Source organism: Oryzias latipes, chromosome 1 (assembly GCF_053564925.1).
Source record: "Oryzias latipes strain Hd-rR chromosome 1, Olatipes_Hd-rR_3.1".
NCBI lineage: Eukaryota > Metazoa > Chordata > Actinopteri > Beloniformes > Adrianichthyidae > Oryzias > Oryzias latipes.
Window position 1 is genome coordinate 39,899,277 of NC_136237.1, and position 14,102 is coordinate 39,913,378.

The following is a 14,102-nucleotide window of genomic DNA, read 5'->3' on the forward strand; positions in this document are numbered from 1 at the left end:
AGCCTTTGAACGTTGGGCTTAGAGCTGTTTGATCTGAGACGTACCTGTATGTCTGAGGTGGATAATTCTGTATTTTGTCTGTTAGGGTCATTGTGCTTTGAAAGAGGATTCTAAAACATGCTCTGTTGTGCCGGCACAAAATGCTAACAACAAAGTTAAATATGTGTTAAATATGTGTATTTTCTTTTTGTTTTTTTGTAATTAACATGTTGAAGAAGCCAGTTAGCTTTGTTTTGATTCTGTGAACTTGGAACTTAAAGGTTTACGGTCTTAATTTTGAAAGACTACTTTAAATCCGAGACTCAAACTTTTTTGAGGTACATTTTGTTAGACTGCTCCTTCTTGAAGAAAGACCTCCAAAACTCAGTCCTGCTCCAAATGGCTCTGTTTCGTGTTTTACTGCAAACTACACACAGTTAAAAAAAACAGCTTTTTATTTAAAATATTCAAATCCAACAGTAATTGTTTGTCAGGAATTTGCTCCTATAGTTGACTGCTAAAAAAAATAAAGAGAGAAAAAACAGGCTTTGCCCTAAAAGAAAAAAAAGAACTGGCTTTAAATTGGTTTATGCTTTAGTTTTGCTGGGAGTTTTGAGAAGTTTGCTTTTGCCTTCACTCAATTTTAAGACAGCGTCACCCGGATGAATAAGAACCTTCACTCACATTTATGCGCACTAAGGCTGCACGATATGAGGAAAACTCGCGATATGCAATATTAAAGATTAATATTGCGATAACGATATAATTTGGGGTTTATAAAAAAAAATAGCAAAATAACCAAAAACATCATTCAAATTTCATTGCAACAGTTTAAAAATTATACTCCAAATTATCCCCGTCGACATAGGTGACAAAAATCTAACACAATAGGCCTCCATCCAATTGGTAAACAACTTGAAGGCGTCCAGGTCAAATGCATAAAGGGATTTATTTGATTTGTTAAATGCTTCTAGCTGCCATAAGATTGTTTTTAACATATTTAAGGTTGATCATTTATTGCGATTTTCACTGTCTTTTCGATATGCATATTGCAGAGCTGGATATTGCGATAACAATAAATTTGCAGTATATTGTGCAGGCCTAATGTGCACGCAAAAGAGGTTTTTTTCCCTCTAAAGAAATTATTTCTTTATCATCAAACTCTGTTCTTAACAAATGAACTTGATCTTTTTCTTGTTTCAGATTAACACCAATGGGTTTTTGGCTTTTGAAAACCCTCCACCTGAACAGGAGTACCTTGGAAAAATGCCAAGCCCTTTTAAAATGATTGCAGCTTTGCTGGGAGACCTGGACAGTGGAGGCGGCCTGGGCCGAGTCCACTTCCGGGAGGACGACAGCCCGGAGGTGCTGAGGAGAGCTGGGGAGCGCATCAGGCTAGCTTTCCCTACACTGAAAAAAAAAGTATGTTCGATTTACTTAATTCAATAGTGGACAGTGGTTGCACACAGATGTTTTGCTTTCACAGCAAGTTAAACGATCAAGTTAAATTAACACAAGTAAATGTCATTCAACAAAACTGATTATTTTGTGTTAAAAATATGTGATTGAGACATGTTACCACAATGTAATTTGAGCTCTTGGATCAGTTTAATTGGTCACAATCTCATCACTTTATTTCAACACTATTCAGTAATGTTTACTCCAAAACTATCTGCTTACTTAAATACAACTTATTTTTCATATTACAATTTTGAATTCTATCCTAATGTCAAATACATAAGACCTTTAAATTAAATATGTATTGTTTTTTCTAATATAACTGCCTGTAAGAACTAGTAATATTTCAAAACAATGATGCTACCATTAAAAAAAATCATTAGTTATTAAAATAAATCATTTGTACAACTGCAAATACCTTTCTGTTAACATTACTCATTTTTACTCAAATAAATGACAAAAATTAACAGTTGCATGTCAAAGCTTTATTTCAAAAGCCACAGTACAAAAAACAGTCAAAAATACAGCAAGTGTCCAAAATTTCAACACTGGTATTGTGACATCTTGATTCAAAATAGCCTTAGAAGTATTAAAACTTTTTTTTTAAAACTAAAACCTTTTCAGATTGTGTACAATCATCCTTTTGTCACTTGGAAAAACTAAATTGAAATACAATGCCAATCAAACAGAAAAAACTGGCACTACTTTTCCATGGCAGATAAACAGTTATAACCATCCCACATAATAAACACTACACTGAACAATGTGATGGTTTTTGGGTTGCTGATCATTCACCTAGAAATTGAATGTCCAAAATGCAAGAGGGCGTATGTGAACTATAACTGTCCTCTTACCTTTAGTTAAACATGTGACCTGCACAACAATGATCTTTCCTTATTGAAGTTTTGTCTTTAAGTTTTGGGCTTTTCTCGAGAGTTCAGTCGGATCCAATTCCATGACCACCTTTTGAATCACCTCAAAAGTGTAGCGGAGCTGTGCCGGGTAACTCATGTTGAAGCAGTAAAAAGTCCAAACAGCATGGCTGTTGCAAGGGCCACATTATCCAGGTCCTGAAGTATCACCACACCTTCGATGATGATGCCAACATCAGGAAAGTCCTTGCCTGGTGTCTCCTTGGCAACATAGACTCCCGCTGTTGTTTTCTCAATGGCACTTAGAGTGGAGACGTCAGTCATGTCCTGGGCAAAGAAAATATTTATTGAAGATTGCTTTTTTTAAACTGATCTTTTGAATGCAAAAGTACTCATGCTATAGTTTAAACATGTGAGCAGCATAGTAAATTATTGTTGCGGTAGATTCCCCGCCATCAATAGCACATTTGGGAGGAAAAATAAAATCGACAACTTCTAGCTCAAATGAATAATGTTAAGCTTTACAATAGTTTTTAGGATCACAGAGTGCACTGAATACATTTAAAAATGTAGCAAATCAGTAATCTACTTATAACACTCACCATGTACTCATGCACCAAGATGTCAGGATTCTCATTCAAATAGAGGCAAAGTCCTTTAATTAGGGACTCCCTTCTAGCATCCACGTCATCCTTAAGAAATACAAAAGAAAATACAGAAATTTGAACTCAAGTTTTCAATAGACAGTGTATGCGCGTTAAAAATGACAGATCATCAGTACTCTCAGGTAGAGGAAGTCGTGATTTTGCAATGGATTTATTTATACAAGTCTTGACTGCAATTTACACTTGATAGTTAAAAAAGTTTGATAATTGACAAGTTCTTACCATCATCCTGTCTGTCATGTCTTTCAACATTTTGCCCTGCTTCCCTGATCGCTTTGAAAACACTCTCAGCAGACTTTCAGACAGAAAGTCAAGCTGCGACAGAAACCTTGACTGTAGAGGCATGGTTGTAATGCGCTTGAACTCTGCGTTTATCTGAAATAACATTAATAAGCATTATCAAGCATTGTCTTTAGATGAACACATCCTCTACGACAACTTGTCGAGGCTTAATTTTTTTAATTACCTCTGCTGGATCAAAAAGAGCTGGCCATCTCTCTTGTAGCTCGCTGATCATGGGAGCATCATAAATTACTTCTTGTCTTCTTAATGAAAAGGTTTTGTTCATTTTATCCTTTATTGCATCTCTGTTGTTGCGCTTCTTGACATCTGAAAGAAGTTCGATCCTTATTGTCTCAAGGGACTGTTCACTTTCTCCAAGTGGAAAAGGGGGACAGTAATCCACTTCACCCCTCTTTGGTCTCTTAACATCATAAGCAGGAGAACATTTCTCTGCTGGTTTATGTTTCAAAGCATTCACACATACCTCAGGACATCCTACTTTCCTGAGATGTGTGCGGTAGTTTGACAATTTGTATTTGAGGCTCATCTTCCATCCTGCATAGCCACTGGGTGAGCCCTTTTCTTTTAAACATGGATGCCTCAGGATGAGTGCCTCTGCAACTTGGTCAAACTTTCTGTCTGTGGGATATACTGTGTGTTTGACTACCTCCTGGATCAACCCTTCCAATATGTCAGACTTCAGCTTTGGATCAGGAATCAGCAGCATCCCATTTTCTTTGAAAGCTACATGGGCCTTCTCCAACTTAATTTCTGCATCATATGTAAACCGAGGAACAAGGAACAAATCTGGCCATGATGACCGTGATGAGGTAGACTCTGGAGATGAAAGAATAACAGTGCTGTCACCAGAACTAGATGAGGCGACATCAGGAGCACTGGTTGATGGAAAGGAAAAACTATCTTCATCTTGATCCTGAGGTTGGATGACTGTGTACACAACTTTGAGTGTCGCTTTGTCTTGTATTTCCTCTATTGAAGTCAAGTTCACAAAGTCGTTTCCAAAAAGTGGGTCCATAAACTGCAGTCGAAAGGGCGTCATTATTTTACATTGAGTCTGTATCTCAGCCTCCAATGCAGCCACAGATGAAGGCAGGCCAGCAGAAATCACAACCCTCTGACTGTTGTCGGGTCCAAGGATAACTCTGAGAACAGCCTGATTTGTCATGGTCTCACTTCACTGTCTGTAAGGGAAAAGAAAAAAAAATGAAATGATCAATTTCCTAAGAAATATTGTTAATCACCAAATCTGGTTTACTGGTGCAACACCAATACTTTTCAGAATCTGACAAAAAAAAAAACATGCCAACATCAAGTTGTCAAAAGTGCGCAGAAAATTGAACAAAAAGGATAATAAAACACCAGTTAGTGCCTAGGGTTTTCCATGCATATTAGTACATGATAGAAACAATGTGTACAAACAAAGCAAAAAACTTTTCCAACACAGTATCTCCATCACAGTCAAGAGTGGATGTTGTTGCCAATTGCACCATGGTTAAACACAAAAGGTGAACTAACATCTCTGTAACTGATAAGACTGAAAAGAACGCAGGTCAATACCAGAGGAAGTGTGCTACATACTCAAGAGAGAAGTGTAAAAGGAAGCCCTCCAGGGTTCCCATGCAATATAGTTTCAAACTTTTCCACAACATTCTAATATTTACTCAATTTTCTTCAATAAAACTTTTAAATACATAATGTTAACTTTAAAAATTCCTTAAGTAATATTTTTGTTTTTTCTCTCCATTGTCTTATACAGAAGGTCCACATTGGAGAAGAAAGAAAGGAGTGAGATAAGCTAAGAAAAACAATAAAGAGAAAAAATATGATTAGTAAAAATGGGATAAGAAAAGAAAAGAGAAGTTTGGGGGTGCAGCAGGTTCAGAAAGAACCCTGGGTGTCCTTTTAAAAACTGTATGAGCATGTAGGCACAATGATTTTTAAGTCTTACCTACAGATACAGATTGATCTCTTCAAGGTCACCATCCGTATACCCCCAACTACATAGGCAGCCAGTGGATACTCATCAACCAGGTCAGAGACTTCCACAAGATCATGTTCTCGTGCCGTAGATGGAGTCAGCTGAAAGGCTCCATAATGCTCACAATACCACCCACACAGAAGTTTCAACACAAAAAATAGTCTTTGCTGCAAAATGCATATTTGATGGATTTCCCCAAACTCAGGCAAGCCACCCTCAGAACCATATGCCACTATCATTCCTGGTCTGTAGTTTATTCCTTTGCTCCATACATTTTTTGCGATGTTTATTTCAGATACACTGGGATTTATTTGTTTAAATGCTTGAGCCAGATTTTCCTTCAAAACATCTAATGGGACAGTGGATGCATGCGACACATCCAGAACTGGTTTATCAATATTTGGAGAAGACAAATGGTAGCCAATCATAATCTGATGTTTAACAGCCAGAGACAAAGGGACATTTTTAAAGCAACTGGTGTGTTTCATAACTTTTTTAAAGAAACTGTGCTTTGCCTCAAACCTGATGGTCCAAAGGCCCGCAAGAGGCCCAAATAGTTGTATTAGTCGCGGGTAATGCTCTATGTAGTGGTGTTTAGGCAGTAAAGTGTTGTTAGGAAACGCCTCTTGATACCTTTGCCGATGATCCGAAATTTTGCTCTCAAGGTAGGCTATAGATTCATCACTGTGAACTGGGGCAACCACTAACTCCACAATCTGTTTTAGATCCAACAAGACCTGCCATATTGGCTCATGTTCAGGAATCTTGGGGCCAATAAGAAATGGTAGCAATCTTAACAAGCACCAATTTTCATGGGCATTGCCTCCGATTGTTTTCCTTCTTGAAAGTGTTTGTGGCAAAGTATGAGGTTTATTGGTTTTGTCTGTCCACTTGTAAGGGAAATGGAGAATGGAACCATTTATTTCTTCCAAGGTGATATACTCCTTTGATATCAGTGACGTCAGGCAACATGCTATTTCAACAGGCACAACACCTTCAAGAAGATCATGAGAAATGTCAGGAGGATAGCCACTGACCACATGAAAATGAGAAAGTGCTTGAGTAAATGGACAGGCTCTTTTAACTCCAAAAACACTACTGCCACCATCTAGGGCTGCTCTGACATGGGTTTCATGTGTTTCTTTCCTTCTGAGGCTGAAAGCTCCTGACCTAACCTCATGTGACTGAATGTCTGAAGCTGGTGCTGTACAAAAACGACAAAAGAAGGGGCCTGTAAAATTCTCCACAAAGCCTGCTATTCCATGTGCTCCTAAATTGTCTGCAACAATAGTCTGGACTGTACCCTTAAGCGATTTGTGCAGTTGTGGAACAAAAATGCCATCAACCTCTAAAGATCTCAGGTCACGTATTAGAGGCTCTAAAATCTTGTTATAGCCAAATAACTTTACATTGTTTGTTTTGCACAAAATGGCCAGAAAAATCGAGCACAAACTAGAATGAGACCCTGGAGGTAAGTTATTTAGTACCCAGTAGACAGCGCAAAGTTTGTGGGTTTTGCGGGAGGTTCCCAGAGGATTACAGACTTCAAAGTCATCAGCATACAAAGTAATTGATAAACTTAGGTCTTCCCCAGACAACAAACAATTTTCCTTACAATGCAGACCGTCCTTATATGACCTGTACAAAATTTCTTTTCCAGTCCCTTTTTCCCTTTGTGTGTTGTGATTACCAATTACCTTATCCACAATATCCTTCCTACTCAGCAGCACTTGCAAAGATTCTAGGATGGAAACATACTGTAATGTTTTGTTCTCTTTTGCATCCAATATATATTCTACCGGTTCAACAACATTAAATTTTGATTTGTAATATTGCTTACGTTGGTATGCAGTACTCAAAGGCCCACCCTTCTCTATGGCCTTATTCAAAGGATTTGCTGAGCACAAAGAGATTATTTCCTCAATAACAACTCTGTCTACTTGGACATTGTGCTTCTGAAAAGTATTCACTATAACACTTTCTACATGAGATTTTGAGAGACAGTCAGTTAAGTAGTGAAGTTCTACCAAAAACTCATTGATTGCTTTGCTTGGCACACAAGAAAAATGTTCTAATTTTAACAAAGCTGCTGCCAAACTGTGCTGAATAACATCTGGTAGGTCACTTAGACCATCAGCACTGCTACTTGGTTGAGCATCCTCAATGTCATCATCAGAAGCACTGGAAGCAGAATCTAGGGCAGCAACAGTTGCTGATATTACTATTCCTGGTTTAAAATCTTTGGATGAGTAAAGTCTGTGTTTCCTGCTCTTGTGGGATTTAAAAGATCCTAAGATATTTGATTCAAAGTCGCAATGCAAAAACATACAAGTTACAACCTCGTTTTTTTTCAAGTGTGCATTAATATGAGTCCAGTAATCTCTTTCAGACACAAGATCCTTACAGGGACACAAGTGGCAGCTATAAGTACATCTCTCTGAATGATGGTGACTAGTTTTAATAACATGGCATCTATTCAAATGAATTAATAGTGCATTCCACGTTCTAAAAGTGCATGGACAGCTTTCATGAACACATGGAATACGACTGTTTTTTCCATAATGCACATGTCTTACTCGATAATGCTTCAGAAGGTGGGACCTACTTTGAAAAACTGAAGGGCAGGCCTTGCATTGCCACATTCACTCTGTCACTGGAACACTAGTAGCACTGTTCACTGTAAAGTGGGAAACAAAACATGATTAACTTATAGTGAGGACAAAATTGTAATTGACTCAAAAATACATTCCTGAGATAAACATAACTCATTTGTCGCTAATTTGCAAAGCAACTTAAAGTAGATGTAATGCATTGAAAGCTTTAAAAGCAAATACAACTTCTTGTTCTTACCACAAACACTTGAGCCCACGCCTTTCAGCTGACTCCAGGTGAATAGATGACTTGAGTTTGTCAATCTGAAGCAAAACAGGGGAGGAGTAATTAAAATAATGCAGCCAACTAAGTAAGCACTTAGCAAGGACAGAGTTTTAGGGCCACACAGAACATTTGTGTATTATTTTTTTGTTGTTGTTGTGTATGTAACTGTTGCCATGACTTCCGGGTAACGCAGCATTTTTTAGTAAACGTTAAGTTTTATCACAACCCAGCAGTAGCGTCTCATTCTCAACATAACAAGATTGTATTAGAAACTGCATTTATTAGTGAGAAGAATGACACTTTGACTTTATTCTCGAAATTAACTTTACTGCTCACCGCTTGATGACCGTAAACGCAAGGGAGCCGCTCAGCTCCACTCCAGGGACGAGCTGCGTTCGTGTTTGAGACCCCGCGTCCAGAGAAATTAGCTGGTGGACAGACGACTCGGACCACGGCTGGATGAGGAGTCTCTTCACTTTATTTGTCCACGATTTACACTCGGCATACAGTAGATATCCAGCTACAAATTTTCAGTCTAGCTACGCGCTCCCGTTCTCTCTCGCTTTCACGCTCAACCCACCCCTTTTCTCCGCAAGGGCTACGACACTCTTACATTATATTTTGACTTTATTTCGAATATAATCTTGACATTTCGACTGTTTTTGCTAAGTGAGGAAGAAAAATATCATCCTAATGATCCTCCACAAAAATAAATTTCATCGTGGCCCCAAAATTTCGTCGTACTTAGCAGACGCTGTTCGATGTAAATCTCTCCAAACACTAATGTGCCGGTAACACACAATGTAAACCTCGATTAATTGAAGAAAAAAAAAAATCACACAGAAGACCAAAATATGTTAGGAGCGCCGCAAAAATGTGACGACGCGGTTGACCGCTCCAGCTCAAAAGACAAATTCAAATAAAACAGAGTGATAACGTCATCTTATTTCAACGTTAACGTTATGTAGTCACTCCTGAGACATTAAGCTACATTTGACTCAGATTTTGTCACAATTCATTTAGAAATTCAAGACTTACCGGGAAAGTTGCGGTGTGACGTATCGTACCACGAGGCATCGGATTTGACTGAGATGGTTGCCTTCTTTTTCCAACAATCCTTAGCGCGCGAGATGAAATCCCGTGCGGTATCCCGATAATTAGTATTGCAACATAACCGAGTTGCTTCATTCCAAAGTGATGTGAACAAATCCATGTGTAATCTCTTCATTTCATGTAGATTATACATTATACAGTCACATTTCACTCGAAAACATGTAGAAATTGTTTTAAATGCACCAGATATGCTTAGATTAATCCAAGAGACGGTTGTCTCCTTTTTTTCAGTGTACAGGTGAAGAAGAGGAGCCCACGAATGCCCTCATCGTTACCTGGGAGAACATGGTTGCCCAGGGGACTTTGGGACGAGGGGATGGGCTGTTTGCTAAGGTGAGCTGCTGTCTTTTGTTTTTCTGGAACCAGACAAAGTGTGGGTCTATCTTCTACAGCAGAGCCCTAAATTACAGTAGGTTAGCTCTGTAGACAGACTAGTTCTTATTAGGCAAGTTCACCTGATTTATTTTAAACAGAAATGCTGTAGGTTGGTGGTGTTTGATAAAGAAACCCAACAAAGAAAAGAAAAATAAGATGATGCTTGCAAAATACACCGAACTGAAGTTTTTACATTGACTAAAAACGTGTTGACTTTGTTTTAATTCATTTATTTGGTAATATGTTATTTAAAACCCCACTTAAATGAAAATGGTCTTTTTCTGATGATGGAGGACATATATAAAGAAACTTAAATATCAAAATAGCATTTCTGAGTATTTCTTTATTTAAAACATTGTGAATAATCACCAGACGGAAAAAATGCAAATTTGTTACGTAGAAAATACAAGCTCCCTGCTCTGCTTCATTCTGATGCATCCACTTATAAACGATGATCTATGTGCGTCTTGGTTTTCCAGCTTGTTAGCTCCAATATTCCTCACCATTTTTTGTAGCACTGGTAATGTCATTATTGTGGTGTGAGGGAGTGCAAGCTAGTTTAAACAAAGACTAAAAAAAGAGCTCTCATCAATGGGGAGGGAAAGGGCCCCGCCCACAATTTAAAGGAAAAATTCTGATAAACTACTGCTGATCTGCTGAAACTATGTTCTAGGAAATGATAGTTTTTGAAAAATACTATTATTTTGGCTAAAAACTACATTATTTTAATTAAAATACCATTAGGAATTTATAATAGATCAGAAGATGGTTGGGGTGGGACTTTAGAGAAAAAGCTCTTAGAACTTTAGAACTTTGCATGTTTTTTTGTAAAATTGTATTTAAAAACATAACTGATTCTCCAGACAAAAAGAATTAGTTTGTGGTTACAAGTGAGACAACAAATGATAGTGAGCCTGTAGTTATGACTGCTTCAGTGAAGTTTGGTACATTTGACACTGACTTTAATATCCAGGTGGTTAATACAGATTGTTTGTCAAAATATATATATTTTTAGAATCTTTTATATTCATTGCAATTGTAAATTGTAACAAGGTTCAAGCAGCTCTAAAGCAGACAGAAGACCTCATTTGCGCAACAATGAGAGGTAGTCACAATTTGCAAATCTGGACCTCTGGTGAAAAAAACATTTTTTCTTCTTGTTTTGTCTCTTTATCTTAATATAGACTTTAGGAGAAAACCATTCTTCTGTCAAGTCAGTATTTATCTAATGTTCTTGACCATGTCCCTGAAATCTCATTTGAACTCCCAGAGAAATACTTTCCAACTTGTTGTGGCTTCAACCGAGTCGGTCTCCTACGCCATCCTGCTGTACCCTAGGGGCGGTCTGCAGTTTTTCTCCACATCAGTTGGGGGAGAGCGTACGCTGCTAGAGGCTGGCTTCAACGAAGGCCTTGTAAAAGGCTGGATCTGGTCCAGTCAGGGCTTGTATGTCCGTACCACTACAGACGATGAGACATCCATCATGGAGCTCGCCACGTATGAAATCCATTTTGAGCAAAAATAGTTTATTGCTTCATAAACATAAAATATAAACAGTTATTTATTTCCTTTTACGTTAAACTTTTACTCATTTTAAGTTGTGCTTTCATGAGAGCGTCTATATTTTTGAGCACAACTTTTTCATTGAGGAAGAAATGGTGGTACTGACAGTGTTTTATTCATTCCATGTCTTCCAGAATGACAAACTCAGCTAAGAATGGGATTTGGGTCTACAAGATCGGCGCCTTGTCTGGTTTCACTGTCATCATACCAGGACTGGCCTCTAGCTCCCCTGAGGATAGACAAATGAATGAACTGCAGGAGCTGGACCTTTCAACCTTTGAGTCTGAGACCATAAACACCACTGAAGAAGAGTTCCCAACTGCGACCACCACAGAGTACAAGCACCTAGAGGTCACGACTATCAGCCCTGAATCAACAAAACTCCAAACCCAAACACCAAATTATAAAGACCATGTGGAACAAGAAGACCCAGATTCAGACCCCGTTGCACCAACGTACAGCAGTCCTGAGGGTCAGCCCGAGGACCCTGAAAAGACTGCAACCGAAAACCCTACACATCAGACTTTAACACAAAAACAAATCATTCCTGAACCCATTATACCATCTCCAGACTCGGACCCAGTGCAACACCGATACACAAACCTTGACTCTGTCCAACCAGAGTCACCACACTCACCGCACCAGTACCCCCAGGTTGTTGTGATTGACGAAGATGAAGATCTTAACGTGGATGGTAAATCATTAAGACATCTTATTCTCTTGTGGAAACCAGTCAGTAGCTCTACCAGTTCAAATCTGGTTGAATTGTTAAATGGTGTAGTATTACATGGATCAATATTTCTGTCTCTTTACAGTATTTGGCTACAACTTGGACACGTGTATCCACAACAGGCACAGGTGCTCTGCTTTTGCTGAATGCAGAGATTACAGGGACGGATACTGCTGCCACTGTAGGCCGGGTTTCTATGGCAACGGAAAAGACTGTGTTGCAGAAGGTATGATAAAAGTTAGACAAAGGCTGTACAGTGACGGTTTTTGTTTCAATTTGTTTGCTGTTTTTATTTTTGTGTGTTTTTCTTCTGTTACGTCCATGTAACAATTTATTTATTGTACGTAACTATATGACAATAAAAGGTGACGCTTTTCCCTTTCATTTAGGTATGAACCTGTTGTAAATGCAGTTTAGACGTGTCAGATAGTAATAAACTTAGTAAAAAGTGAAAATATTGTCAAAAAAGACCACTGACTGTTTATGAGAACTTGAATGACTGACTCCTCCCCCTTGGCTTTCCAAACAGAAAGCTCTAAAAAAACAAAGTTCTAGAGACTTCTATTGAGAAATAAGCAACTGTTACTCATTCTATTTGTCAGAATAACTAATATTCCTCGGCTACCTTTCATTTTTACAAGTTTTTGCTAATACTAATTTCTACACCAGTCTTTTCTGTAGTTCAAGTTATTCAAGTTAGAATCTGACCAATCAGATGCCTCAATAAAAGTAGGTAGTGGCTATTGGCATCCATGTCCAACGTTTAAAATGTGTGATTGTGGTGATGGTCAGAGGGGCCGTAGGCGCGAAATGGCAGCCACGCCTCTGTCAGTCTGCCCCAGGGCAGCTGGGGCTACAACTGTAGCTTACCATCACCAAGCGTGATTGAATAATGGACACACTGTAAGCGCTTTGAGTGTCTTGAAAAGCGCAGATAAATCCAATCCATTATTATTATTATTATTATTATTATTGACAGATTCCGTGTAGCCTACTTACAAGTGGTAGGGGTGTGGCCTTCCAACAAGCTCACTCCTGATTGGTGAGAGTGTGTGTCATAGAAACAATGACTCAGACCGATTTAGACCAGTAACTGCTTACAAATTTTGTCTCCAACATGGTGGTGTCCAAATTGTGAGAAAATTTGGCAACTGAATTGACTTTATTTGGTTGGAACTGGAAGTAAATAATTTTCTATGGGTGACATCACACTCATTTAAGTCCAGTTCTCATATGCAGTCAATGATAAAGACAAATGGCTCAGTTAGATAGGTGTAGGGCTGTCATGCAGGAAACCCAGGGTTTGTTTCCCAGGGTTTTATAATAAGCTACAATCCAGTGTTGGTCCTTAGGCAAAACCCTTTGTGCTGCTACCTATCTGGATTCCCACTGTGACTTGAAAAGACAGGGTTGTATCTGGAAGGGCATCCGACGGGAAAACTCTCTGCCAAACCACCTGTGGCGAACCCTAACGGGATAAGCCGAAAGATGAACAACATTATAATAATTTTCCTTACCAGCTCTTTTTAAAATGAAATATTTCATGTCTTTCAGGCAAACCCCAAAGGATGAATGGGAAGGTAAATGGGCAGGTCTACGTTGGGAACTCACAGAATCCAGTGGAGCTTAATAACAACGATTTGCACTCCTATGTGGTTGCTAATGACGGGCGAGCATACATCGCTATCAGCCACATCCCAGACAGTGTGGGCCCCTCCCTGCAGCCACTGTCCTCCGTGGGGGGAGTCATTGGCTGGGCCTTCGCCCTTCAACAGCCTGGATACAAGAATGGCTTCAGTTTGATTGGTAATTGGTTACGTAATTGTAATTATTGCAAAAGGTTTAGTCAATTTTAACAGACTTTTGACAATGGCCGTGTCAAAATTCTTTCACTACTCTCTACATAGAGCACTATACAGTGCATTTGCCATTTTGTAGTGCTGTCCATATCTTCCAAAAATTCCAAAACTCAAATGCTTAGAAATTTCCCAGAAGTCTCTGGGAAAAACCAGTGTGCATCAATGCTCACTAGATTGGCAACTATAGACATACTGTATTGTGTTTGAACAATTTTTGTGAAATTTTTTATTTAAATGCATTTTTAAGTAAACCATCAACGTTATCATCATCAGAACACAGTGGATTCATAAATAGTCTTCAAAAATGCTCATATTGATTCATTTTTTCAA

The 14,102-nt window shown here is 38.6% G+C and overlaps 2 protein-coding genes across 6 annotated transcripts in view; one reads left to right on the plus strand and one right to left on the minus strand.

The window, feature by feature from the left end:
• Nucleotides 1-14,102, plus strand: part of LOC101171549 (nidogen-1) — a 39,884-nt gene that overhangs the window by 7,109 nt on the left and 18,673 nt on the right. For both annotated transcript variants that reach the window (XM_011481096.4, XM_078947591.1), the window contains 6 exons: nucleotides 1,183-1,401; nucleotides 9,477-9,578; nucleotides 10,891-11,117; nucleotides 11,318-11,877; nucleotides 11,999-12,139; nucleotides 13,468-13,719. In XM_011481096.4, the coding sequence (XP_011479398.1) occupies nucleotides 1,183-1,401; nucleotides 9,477-9,578; nucleotides 10,891-11,117; nucleotides 11,318-11,877; nucleotides 11,999-12,139; nucleotides 13,468-13,719 (1,501 nt within the window). The remainder of the gene's footprint in view (nucleotides 1-1,182; nucleotides 1,402-9,476; nucleotides 9,579-10,890; nucleotides 11,118-11,317; nucleotides 11,878-11,998; nucleotides 12,140-13,467; nucleotides 13,720-14,102) is intronic.
• Nucleotides 1,901-9,301, minus strand: LOC105355082 (uncharacterized). 4 transcript variants are annotated; one of them, XM_078947606.1, is made up of 7 exons: nucleotides 9,171-9,301; nucleotides 8,106-8,170; nucleotides 7,861-7,932; nucleotides 3,441-4,458; nucleotides 3,197-3,349; nucleotides 2,912-3,001; nucleotides 1,901-2,636 (listed from the first exon to the last, which is right to left on the minus strand). In XM_078947606.1, exons 4-7 carry the CDS (start codon nucleotides 4,440-4,442, stop codon nucleotides 2,445-2,447), a joined length of 1,437 nt encoding a protein of 478 aa, XP_078803732.1. In that variant the 5' UTR covers nucleotides 4,443-4,458; nucleotides 7,861-7,932; nucleotides 8,106-8,170; nucleotides 9,171-9,301; the 3' UTR covers nucleotides 1,901-2,444. The 4 variants fall into 4 exon arrangements, with proteins under 4 accessions (XP_078803732.1, XP_023810065.1, XP_078803734.1 ...); XM_023954297.2 differs by having other exon boundaries at nucleotides 5,226-7,932; XM_078947608.1 differs by lacking the exons at nucleotides 7,861-7,932; nucleotides 8,106-8,170; nucleotides 9,171-9,301 and adding an exon at nucleotides 5,230-5,365.

Bases quoted from the DNA above. Each gene is read 5' to 3' on its own strand.
- LOC105355082 (XM_078947606.1), bottom strand. From the start codon at position 4,442: ATGACAAATCAGGCTGTTCTCAGAGTTATCCTTGGACCCGACAACAGT. The intron at 3,350-3,440 runs GTAATTAAAAAA...ATGTTATTTCAG, and splicing joins CTCTTTTTGATCCAGCAGAG to ATAAACGCAGAGTTCAAGCG. The intron at 3,002-3,196 runs GTAAGAACTTGT...GTATTTCTTAAG, and splicing joins ACATGACAGACAGGATGATG to GATGACGTGGATGCTAGAAG.